Below are 12,571 nucleotides of genomic sequence, written 5' to 3' on the forward strand. Positions count from 1 at the left end.
GCCCGGAGATACTAAGTGATCTTATCCAGGGTCACCAAAAAGACAAGGTGAAGACCTTAGGCCCTTTGGACTCCAAAGCTTTCTACTACTATAGTAAGTCATGTCTAGTGATGTTATAAATACCATCTAAGCTTAGGACAGCCTATGGAATTATCTTCTATCCAAATGATAGTTCCTATTCCTAGAATAATGCTAAACTAAGTACCTAGAAATATCTGCAATAAGAGCAGAGTAGGTGCAGACTTGGGAGTCTCTGGCCTTTGACAGAATGGGTCAAAAGACTTGAAAATGCGTGTTAACCTTCTGGTCAATTTCTCTTCATGGACTCTTGTCTCATAAGGATGCGTGCAAGATATATCTTGGACACATAAGACATACATCTTAGAATTTTGTTGTGCTATTTATGACAGAAAAAAGTTGGAAACAACCTAAATGTTCAACAATATAGGATTGGCTATATAAATTATAGTATATTCTGGAAAGAGAATTTTATAGTTTCATTAAAAATGATGTTGAAATTCATCTGTTGACATGGAATTCTTGTCAAGCAAAGGATAAATCATGAGCAATATGATCTCATTTTTGTAAAAAATATGCAGGCATAGAATTCTATCTATATACAAAAATAAAAGGGTCTGAGAATATGTATGGATTATGGAGTTTATTTCATTTCTTTTTTTTTGGTCTCTATGAGTTTTTTGTTGCTATTGTTTTGGTAATAAGTATGCATTATTTTTGTAATGAGTAAAAATAACAATAAAAAAACTTTGGAGAAAAAAATATGAGGTTCTGAAAAACACTGGCAAGGGATATTTTTGCTTCAGGCTAATGTTCCCTCCCCCCAAAATCCCTTCATGATGTATTCAAATCAGTGTTTTTTAAATGCCTACAAGAAAGCAGGTATCATGCATCTTGGTATTTTTTTTCCCTTTGAGATTGGGCTGGCCAATGGTCTAACTACATGCTTCATAAACCCTGCAATTGAACCTCATGTGCCAGCCCTTCAACAAATGTAGATGCAGTTCACCAGCTCAATTCACAAGGTAGGTTAAGGAAAGAATGGGCCATGGACACAGCAAAACAGCATGGCAGATCATAAAACTCCAAGTGGCATGAGGGACTGCTTATGCTTATCAGAGAATAAAAGGAGTTGAATCTGGAAAGATTGATAGGAAACAGAACACAGAGGGATCTAGTGTTAAGAAGATAAGTTTAAATTCTATGCTGAAGGCAGTGGGGAGCCATAGGTGGGTACTGAGCAGGAGAATGACACAGCAGGTCTGGGTTTTAGAAAAAATCTTACCTTATGTACATCTCTTCTCGATTGTTATCTTTGTAGAAATTCTAGGTAGTGGAGGAAAAACAGTGATGAGTGCTTTTCTTTGCAGAGTGGCAGGGGTGTAATGATGGAGATGTACAGAAGACTGCTATTTACTATCTTGGGACCCTGAGATGGGAGCACAGAATTTACTTTTCTGAATGCATCAAACATCCTTTTTAGGAGATTGCCTTAAAAGTCACCTCCCTGATCCTTAGACTGAAAAGGGACAAAGGGGGTAGCTCAACCATCATATATTAGGAGTGAAGTTGGGATATTTGCTGTACTGAGAGATGGGCTGTCAAGATTGAGGCTGTCCACTTTGATAGAGTGTACAACAAAAGGCAGCCTGACTTGATGTTGACAAGCTCAGACCCAGTACTCAGATGGAGCTGGTTGGACTGAGGGTAATAGCAGTAATCAAAGTAATAGGAACAGTAATAGATCTCAGGGATAATAATGAATCATAACTCTTATTGGTACAGAAGTATGAGGAATTACTATGAGACCTGATAGGCAAAAACATTTAAACTTGGCAATACCTAGGAAGCCTGACTCAAGCTCAGGCGTCATTTAGACTAGTAGTGGTCCTGGGCTCTACACCAGGGATCCTAATCTCATACATTTGTAAATAAGTCTTTACAAATTCCCAGCCAAGAGGTCATGGTCTGACTGATGAGCCATTCTTTGAGAAAACCCTGGTTTAACCTAATATGCCCATGTGCACTGGATGCTTAGAGAGGAGGAGGTGATATGTTCCAGATGTCTCAGGGTACACAGTTAGTGGGTGGCAGAGCCACACTTACCTCAGCGCCCCTGATACCCTCTCTCTGTCCTCATTCCTGATGCCTGCCGTATTTACACCACACCTAAAGCTAGCAGGGTCTAATTGCTTGTGGATCTGCCTATCCCAAACTCTGTTCCTTATCAGAGTCTAACTATTGAAGGTCATTTTCTTCAACTAACTTCTGCCTTTCCATAGAGACAAATTGCTAAACTCTTGGAAAACCCCTCTTTCTACTCTTTATGTAAATTGGACCTGGTGGAGTTATTAGCAATGGATTCTTTTCTACTGTAATCAGGATTTTTAAACTCCCCTTAGCATTTCAGAAAACCAATGGCAATATGTAGGCTGTTTAAAAGGAGTCCACTTAGGGTAAACAGGCCACACAAAGGAACTATAGGACAGAATTTGTATTTCTGGAGCATTGAACATGATATAAAGGATGCAACATGGCCTTTTGGTCAACTTCATTCATTTAAACCCCTTTAGTGTGGGCTTACATGATGGTGTGAAGTGCTGGGGCTGCTCCTCCCTGTCTCATGACCATATCACAGAACATATGAAGAGAGAATGTTTGGGAGCTGGCCCTTGGCAGGTCATGTGGTATAGGGGTTAGGAGCCTGTACTTGAGATTAGCTGTTCTGGTTGCCTGGCCCATACTAATTTGCTGTAAATACTGGTTATTAGATTACTCCATTCTGTAAGAGAAGGGAACTAATATGTAGTAAGCATTTTACCATGGCCCTGGACTGCATAACCTAAGAAATAGGTACTATTATTTTCTCTATAGAACAGATAAGTCAACTAAACCTTCAGAAAACTTCCTTGGTTTATCTATTCTATTAATTATCAGAGGTAGGATGAGAACCCATGCACTATGTAACTCCAAAGCTCATACTCTTAACCATTTTATCTTGCCACTTTCCTTCCATATGATGTGTTAAGTGTTAAATAAAACACTCATTCCCATTTCCTATATGAGGAAACTGAGCATGGAATGGTGAAGTTATTCTCAAGACACAGAGCTAGCAGGTGGCAGAGTAGGGATTCAATCCCACTTTTGTCTGGTTTCCAAAGCATTACTCCCTATCAAGAGCATAGTGAAACCCAAAACCTGGCCTGCCCCCAGGACTCTGGTGTGATGTGACCTTGGGGCAAGGCAGTCAACCCCACACACCAGTAGATTCACAGTGCAGCTCATGCGGTTGTCTTTGCTCTCATCCGTCATCACACCCCGGTAATCGAGTAGCTTCTCCAGGAGACCTTTGACCAGGTTCACAAAGTTTTCCACTGACTTAAAAATAGTCGGGTGCTCTGCAGCACACTCCATCAGGCTGTGGACAGAGATGGGAAGACAGTGAGCTCATGACCAGGGGAAAAAAGAGTGTATCGGGGGCAGGGAGCAAATAAACCAGTGAATCCAAGGTCCCTTGGTTCACATGTTGGCTCATTTTGTTCATTTATTCAATCACATATTCACCTATATACTTCTTTGTCCATACAGTTTGTTAAGTATTTAATATTTTCACCCACCATCAGAATGGGAAAAAAAATGTCCAGTATGGGCAATAGAGTGGTGAAACGGTTACTTATACACATCCACATTGGGAGTAAATCAGTACAACCTTCTAAGAAGCAATTTTCACAATATCTATCAAAATTGTAAATGTACGTAACCTCTGACCTAACAATTCTGCTTCTGGGAGTCTAACTGACAGAAGTGTTCCCAGAAACATGTAAGGATTTACAATACTTACAAATTGTGTCTATAGTGAAATAGTTGAAACCATCTTAAATGTCCATCAATAGGTAAATGGTTAATAAATTAAAGCATATTCACAAAATGTAGTTCTATGAAGACATTAAAAAGTATGAGAGATAAATATACTTTGACATGAAAAGCTCTATAAAATATACAGATCAGTGAGAAAAGTAAATCTCAGAACAATATTTGTTTTTAATTTAACCAACTCATATAGGACCTATCATGTCCCAGAAATTATTCCAAATGTCTCACAAATGGTAACTCATTTACTCTCCTATCATTGTTTTATGAAATGGGATTTTTGCAAATGGGGAAACTAAGACACAGTGAGGCCAATTAACTTGTCCAAGGTCACACAGTAAGAGGTGTCAATAGAGGTGCATGTCTGCATTAGCGTCTCTGTGTGCTTATAAATGTGCCAAATATGGTCAAGGATAAACACCACACTCTTAATGGTGGTTGCTTCTGACAAAGAGTATATGTGGGGAAATAGAGAAGAAAGTATTCATTTTTTAAATTTAAACATGCATATGCTATTTGAAAATGTTATATTTGTTGTAATACTAGTATTCTAAAATTTAAAAACAAAAATAAAAATATGGTATTCCTTAAGCAGTTGTTAGGTAGTATGATAGGCATTGTGCACAGTGGGGATGGGGAGAAAGATAAAATAAGAAATATAAAAAAAAATCATGTCTACTTTCAGGAGGCCTACAGGTGAGGCAAGGGGAGACAGATGGATTAAACACCACATTTTATTAATCACTTATTCTGCACCAAACACTAATCACTTTTTTCCTTTTCCTTTTTCTAATTTTTTAAATCACTTTTTCTTAAGAAATCACCCCAATAATTCTGACTGGTAAAAATTATTCCTCTCATTTTATAGGTGAGGGAATCAAAACTCAGAGAGGTTAAATGACCTTCCCAAATCACTCTTGTAGTAAGCGGCAATCTTGGGAATCAAGCCAAACACTTCCTTATTTTCCCACAGAGAAACATTGTGGTGTGTTCTCAGGCATCTTGAGTAGACAAGCATTACCCAGGCTACTATTTGTTTCTGGCTACTTTCCCCATGGCAGCTTCGGTCCTAAGAGCTCCTAGGAGGGAAAGGTGAGGAAGGCAAGGACTTTAGAGGGTCATTTCCTTCCAGAAGCCAAACCAGGCTGCAAGGAGGCAACATCTCAAACTGTGGCTGTGATCAGACAAATCCATCTTCTCCATGGGAGAAGCACCTGTTCCCTGGCTCTCAATGAGAGATGCAAATTGTCCTGTGATTTAGACCTGTCTGGCTTAGTCACAGCTGTGCCTGACTCCTTCTGGGACAGTCACTTCCAGCCCTCTTTCCCAAGCTAATGAGAATGTGACAAAGCTTTGTCCAGTGTTTAGAGTGCAATTCCTCACAGCCTTCCAGGCACCTCAGACTCAGAAGGTATCTCACAGCCTGAGTGCAGCCAGACCAGTGGTTCTCAGTCCCAACTACATGTTAGAATCACCAGGGGAGCATTTTATAAAGCTCAATGGCCATGGTAAAATTGATGACTTTGTATCTTTGGGAGTGGAAGCCAGGTAGCACTATTTTATTTTTAAAGCTCTCTAGGTGGTTCCAATATGCCACCAACATTAAGAACAACTTGTTTAGTCCAGTACTTTGCAAAGTTCAATGTCCATAGGAATCACCTGGGGATTAATAGATTCTGATTAACAGATTCTGTTAATAGATTCTAGTTCAGTGGATCTGGGCTAGGGCCTACATTCTACATTTCTAAAAAGCTCCTTGATGATGCTAGTGCTATTGGTCCTTTACAAAGCATGGGCTTAGAAAAACACAGTCCTGGCTTTCTTAGTTTCATTATTCTTTAAAGTATAGGGTAAGGAAACTGCCTGTATGGTGTAGGACTGGTGAGACAATTGGCAGACTTTTTGGAAATCACCCATCTGTTCACCATCCACCACCATCTACCATCCATCCATCTACTCAATAGATACCGTTCTAAGAACTAGGGCTTCAGAAATCATTAAGACAATGACTTCCAAGAAATCACAGTGTAGCAGGGGAAGCAGACGCAGAGATAAAAACTAACCATAGTATATAGTGTTGCCATTTATTGAGTACTTTCTGTGTTCCAGATGCTGTACAAACCCATTTTATTGGTTACTTATTTAATACTTAGACAAAATTTCCTTGAGTTAGGCATTATTAATGTTGTCAATCTATAGAGGAGGCATGAAGCCCATGGGTCCTGCCCAGATCACCCAGCTGTTCCTCTCCTTTGAATCCACAATAGAGGACAGTATAATGGAAAAGGGTCCTGGGAATCTTCAGATGATGCAGATAATTCCTCACTCAGTGGAAAGAGAGGTGGCAGGGTGCTTGCCAACCTCTCCATGTCTATGCTCCTGCCTTGATGGGCCTGGAGGGAGCTTACCCTGCCTTGAAATTGATTTGCATTCTGTGTGGGAGGCCTTTGGAGCAAGGAGCCCAGGCCCTGTCAGTGCTGATGGAACTGGGTTTCCACTCATTCCTTTAAAAATGATGTGGGAGGTGCCACATATGACAGGTTGTCTTTCAGGTACTGAATTGGTTTGGGTGGGATCTTAGCCCTAGAACACACATTCCCTGTCTCCTTCAGCCTTCTAGCATCTTGTCAGTTCTAGAAAAATTCTCAGGCAGATGGAATACAGAAGGATAGAGTGTCTAATCACTCCATTCAACGTGGGACCCTCACATTAAGATAATTATGGACAAATGGGAGAGGGCTCTGAGGACAGTTCTGAGGGTAGGGAAGAGTTGGATGTTGTGTAAGTTTGTGTAGCTTATGTACTGCACAAGAGCCCACAAGAGGCTGAAATTCAGCCCCACTCTATGCCCTAAGCCGTATGCCCTAATGCAGGGTTACAGCTGCCACAGGAAGAGAAGCCTTGCTCTAGTCACAAAGGCACCATCATATTGCTAACCTGTGTACCCACAAGACTGTGTTTGCCCAGAGCGGGCCCTACATACCAGTGAAAGCCCTGAATGAAGGGCTGAGAAGTAAGGCTGGGGGAACTGAGGATGACCAGCCTGGAGGAGAAATGAAACAAAGGCTCATGGCTTCAAATAACCACATTAGTATCTACCTGGAGAACAACAACAACAACAACAATAATAATAGCTAATATTTCCATACTATTTACTAGTTATCAGAAATTGTACCAAGTACTTTATATGACTTCTCTGTGTATTATAAACAAAAACTATAAGAGTTGGACAGTATTTTCATCCCCAATTTGCAGATAAGGAAACTGAGGCTTGGAAGGTTCAAAGGAAGAAGCAGGGACCTGGCCCTCAGACATTCTAATGGGACTTTGACTCCTCTGGTTGGGTTTGATTAGTTTTGTAGAAATCATTCACACCTCTCTCTCAAGAGCAAAAATAATGAGTTGCTTTTAATTTCCCCAACCTCTAAGGATCCTTTTATAAATAATCACTCAGGAAGGATTTGGAAATCCTGCTGATCATCTGAAGACTGCCACAGAGCCCCATCCGCTTATAAAAATGGAAATTGCCTGCACTGTAAATGGTTTCACTTATGATCAATATTTAGATTTTCCTTTTTAGGACTTTAAAATAAACATTGACTTAGGCAAAATGTCACTTTTTTTTCCCCTGGACAGTTAGTCTCGATACCTACCCAAGGGGCTTTCCTTCCGGCTGAGCTATGTTTGCCTTCCATGTGTTTAGTGAGGGCTGTATACAGTAACAGAAGGGGTTCAGGGCCGCCAAGATGGTACCACCTAGGAATCTGTTCTACCTACTGAACAGGGTAAGGAGGGTCACAGTGAGTGTTAGAGCAAGGTTCTTAGGTTGCTTTTGTTGTTGAAGTTAAAATATTCAAAAAGGATTGGGAAAAGAATCCAAAATCAGAGTTATATCAGAGAATCATACAAATCAGAGAATATACAACTAGGAAAAATATTTGGAATGTCTGAGCCAAATTTCTAAACTTTGGGAAAGGTCCTTCTGGGGGAAAGGAGACAATTGACATGGACACAGAAACTGGGAGTCAGGTATTTTTTAAAAAGTACAATAACTAAGCTTTTACCTGCTGTGTACCAGTTGCCTTATAGCTATTCAGTCTTCAAAATAACTATAGGTTTATTATTCCCATTTTACAGATGGAGATACAAACTAAAAGCTAAAGATGTGTGATTGGACCAAAGTTAAGTAGATGCTAGGTGGTGGAATCAGGGTTTAAAACCCAGTATCTTTCTCCAAATATATACAATTGGCCAATATGCACAAGAAAAAAAAAAAAAAAAGCTCAACATCATTAGCCATCAAGGAAATGCAAATCAAAATGGCAATGATATCATTTTCACAGCTATGAGGATGGCTCTAATTAGTGAGACAGATATCAACAAGTGTTGGGGACAATGTGGAGAAACTGGAACTCTCATACACTGCTGGTAGGAATGTGAATGGTCCAGAACTTTGGAAAACAGTCTCACAGTTCTTCAAAAGGCCAAACAGAGTTACCAAATGATCCAGCAATTCCATTCCTTAGTTTACACTCTAGAGAACTGTAAGCATATGTCTACACAAAAATGTGCACATGGACCCCCATAGCATCATTCCTAATAGTGAAAAAGTAGAAACAGCCTAAATGTCCATTAATTGGTAAATGAATAAACAAAATAGGGTGTATCTAAACAGTGAAATATGAGTCAGCAACAAGAATGAATGAGGGCTGACACCTGCTACAGCATGGATGACCCTTGAAAACATGCTATGAATAAGAAGCCAGGCACCAAAGACCATGTATTGATTCCAATTATATGAAATGTGTAGAATAGACAAATCTCACAAGGACAGAAAGTAGGCAGGATTATGGCTAAAGGATATGGGGTTTCTTTCAGGAAATGTTCTAAAACTGGTCATGATTATATAGCTCTGCACATATGTTAAAAACCATTGAATTGCATACTTTTAGTGATCTGTACAGTATATAAATTATATGCCAATAAGATGTTAAAACCAAACAGCATCCTGACCCCAAGTTCACTGCTGACCATTGTGCCCTACAGTCAGGCAGAACCGGGTCCCAGCTTGTCCACCCAACTAGCTTGTTCCAGTGTCCTCAGACAAGAACCTCCTGTGAGCCTCAGGGGCCAGCTCTGTGACATGGGGATCAGAGAGTAAATGCAACGAAATGAGGCAGTGCATAGAGAGCATTTAGCATAGCATCCATGTGCTGCATGTGCTCCCTATATTTTGGCTGTGATCAACATCTGTCTAAGATTAAAAGAGGAAAAAAAAGGAAAAACTAGCAAGAATTATTCCACAGCAAAGAGAGGACAAAAGTGAACATTTTAGTGGATTTTTTCCTTCTTCCTAACGCAGCAGAGTTTCTTTTTATCTGTCCCATTCCATCAATATCAAAGAAACAGCCACTCTAGAGGGAGAGAGATCTGAGGTTTCTTTCAAACATGGAATTTCTCCAATACCAGGAGCCACCAGATGGATCTCCAGGGGAGAAGAGAGCCTCTGAAGGCCCTGAGGTTCTGAACCCTCCAGCAGACCTCCCTTGCTCCTCCAGCATAGGGAGCACTGAACTTACATCGACTCCAGCAGCTGCATGTATTGCTCATCTCCTCGGCCCCCTTCCACCTCATGGTCCAGCTTGAGGATGATTTCGTTTTCAAACTGAAGAAATACACGATGGAAATCAAGAATAACAATGTTAGAAGGCTGAATGTTGAAATTAGTCAATTTGTTATATTAACCAAAACTTTAGGGACCGGCTATCATTTCCCAGGGTCACTGCCAGGAAGGGGGAGCACACACGGGACACGATACTATGCTTGTCTTTGGAGAATTGCCAGAGTACAGGGAAGAAAAGTAGTTGGTAAGCACTAGAAAGAGAAGGAGGAAGGGAGGAGAAGGAGAGAGTGAATGAGTTAAGGGAAAGGTCACATTGAGTGGAGGGCACAGTGTGTGCAAAGACATGGAGGTATGTGAGAGAATGGCATGTTGTCATAGACAACTACCACTTCTGCCTCTCTGGCATTCCTTTCTCCATACTTTTGGCTGCTGGAGATGGCCATAATGAAAAAGCCTGCCTGGGAATGACACCAATATGGAGGAAAGCAGAAAGGAGGAGATGGAGAAAGACTGAGCCCCCTTAGCCCATCCATACTTGAAACTCTCCTATTTATATGAGCTGATGCCTCAGAAAGTAAAGACTGGAGACACCTGTAATGGTCAGAGATCAGACTAGGTAAGTGACCTGAAGGTGAGCACGTACCCACAGTCCCACTAAATCTTGTTAGGGCGAAGACAGGGACTTTCTATCTCCTTACTTTTACAATCAAGAGGCATCTCACCCACTTCAGTTCATGGTTTATTCAATATTTTGAAGGGCCATACTGGATCCCTTTTCATGGCTAAAATGCTAAAACAGTTTATATTGCTCTAATAACATGCCTTGATAAGTCCATTCACATCATGCAATGCATTTCTCCTTATTTACCATTAAATAAGAAACTAGCCCCTGGAGAAGGGAAGGAGGCCCTTAGCAAAGGTCATCAAGGCCAAAGCAGTCTTTGGGTGGGTACTCCTGGTTCCTCACCCAACTTCTCTACCCTCAGTCCTTAAAATATCTCCATGAAGCCTGGAGATCATATCTAGAGGATCACTTTTTTTTAAGAGATAAAGAGAGACCATACATAAGCAGGAGGGGGAAGGGGAGAGAAAGGGAGAAAGGGAGAGAGATATATATAGAGAGAATATCAAGCAGCCTCCACACTCAGAATGGAGCCTGATGTGGGGCTTGATCTCATGACTCTAAGACCATGAAGAGCAAAAAGCAAGAGTTGGATGCTTAACTGACTGAGCCAGGCAGGCACCTCAAAGAGGATTACTTTTAAATGTGAAAATGCATGAAAAACAATTGAATTTAAATTTAAAAAAAAGAAAAGAAAATTTTAAAAAAGAAAATGCATGAAAAGCAGCCAGCCCCAGATTGGCACTACTGAAGTAAGTGTTAGGTATTATTACACATGAAGAAGTAGAGGCTCGGGGACTTTAAGTGGCTTGTCTAATGTCTCAGATGAATGGCAGAGACCTCTTGGCAAGCTCTTTCCAGTGCACAAAGGATCAAGCCCAGTCTGGTTGGTTGGAGTCTTCAGGTGATAAAAGGCAGGGGCTGGATTTACTCTTCCCTCAGCTCACATCTGTGGTGCCATTGTGCCCTCACTTTTGTGTGCTGAGGGCCAAAGGAAAGGACCAGAAGCTTGTGCTGATACAGTACAAATAAGAAGATTGCCTGTGAGTTTCCATAGATGGAGAAGATTTACAGAAGGAGATATACAAAACCTGGAAGATGGGTAAGACTGTGATAGATATGAAAAGGAATGGCATTCTAGGTAGGAGGCATGGAGTGAGCAAAGGGCAGAGATAGCAACGTAGAAATAAATGAGGAGAGCAGTTCATCAGGAGTAGAGTTCAAGAAATCGAGGAAGAATTAGAATGGAATTAGAATTAGAATGGAGACCTAGATGGGGGCCAATCTGATGAGGGTGTGGGCTACTAGTCTGCACATGAATCATGGACTTCATATGACATATTGTAGTAAGCACCTCATATGCATCAGATATCATCTGGAGTCAAGGGTTGGGGCTATCATGATTAGACATGTCTACTGAGCAAGCCTAGGACAGGAAGAAATACAGCTGAAGGACTACAGGTATGGACTTTGACATTAGACTGTCTGGCTTTACATGTCTGCTCCATTCCCTCCACCATCTAGGGAAAGCTAGTAGGTCTTTCTAATCCTGTTTCAGAGTTTATACCAGGGCCAGCAAATATTCTCTATAAAGGGCCAGATTGTAAATATTTTAGGCTTTGCATATTAGATAGTCTTTGCCACAAATACTCAGCTCTGCTACTGTAACACAAAAGCAAACATAGTAATACATAGACAAATCATCATGGCTGTATTCCAATAAAACTTTATTTACAAAAACAGGCAGCAGGACAGAGTTGGTCTATCAATATAATAGTTGTACCAACTGCAAGGGGTAGTTAGAAGGACTGGAGGAGATATTATATATAGTGCACCAGGGGAGAGCATAAACCCACGTATACATCAGGTTTGCTCATCTGTTTATGATTACTGCTAATGTTATTGCTATTACTGCTGAGTGTTACTGGAAAGCAGCTCTGGGGGAGAAGAAAAAAACAGCTCTTTTTTCTTGTCTGACTTGTTCAGTGGTAAATGTTGGCATGATTCCTCCTCATGCGATGAGCTTTCCTTTAGAGCAGAGAAGTGCATGGGGGTAAATAAGCACTTGTCACAGGGTCACAAAAGAGCCTTCAGGGAAGGAAATTACAGGGTGCCAGGAGGCTGTGCAGAGCTGGATGATGACATATCATGCCTGAGCCTTCCAGGGCAGGTCAGACAGTGAGGGTCTCAGTCAGGCACATCCCAGAGCAGACCATGGCAGGTTTTGCTCCCCAGCAGAGGCACCATGCTCAGGAGTGGCTATGGCCATAGTTTTTGGGATCTAAGAGACTTAGTTTGAGTCTTGCTTTGCCTTTTTTCCACACTCTGTGACCCTGGGCAAGTTAATAAGCTTTTGGGGGCTGAATTTTCTCATCTATTGAATGGAGAATTAAAACAGTGCCTGCTTAGAGTGGTGCTGGGAGAAGTTAATGGGAAAA

At 41.0% G+C, this 12,571-nt stretch overlaps 1 protein-coding gene across 1 annotated transcript in view; it reads right to left on the bottom strand.

Moving 5' to 3' along the window:
- The window catches only part of DOCK2 (dedicator of cytokinesis 2), a 397,914-nt gene that overhangs the window by 36,761 nt on the left and 348,582 nt on the right, over nt 1-12,571 (bottom strand). The window contains exons 34-36 of the mRNA XM_025434190.3: nt 9,468-9,553; nt 3,280-3,436; nt 1,304-1,344 (exon numbers count right to left, since the gene is read on the bottom strand). Coding sequence (XP_025289975.1) covers nt 1,304-1,344; nt 3,280-3,436; nt 9,468-9,553 — 284 coding nt within the window. The remainder of the gene's footprint in view (nt 1-1,303; nt 1,345-3,279; nt 3,437-9,467; nt 9,554-12,571) is intronic.

Source organism: Canis lupus, chromosome 4, assembly GCF_003254725.2.
Source record: "Canis lupus dingo isolate Sandy chromosome 4, ASM325472v2, whole genome shotgun sequence".
NCBI lineage: Eukaryota > Metazoa > Chordata > Mammalia > Carnivora > Canidae > Canis > Canis lupus.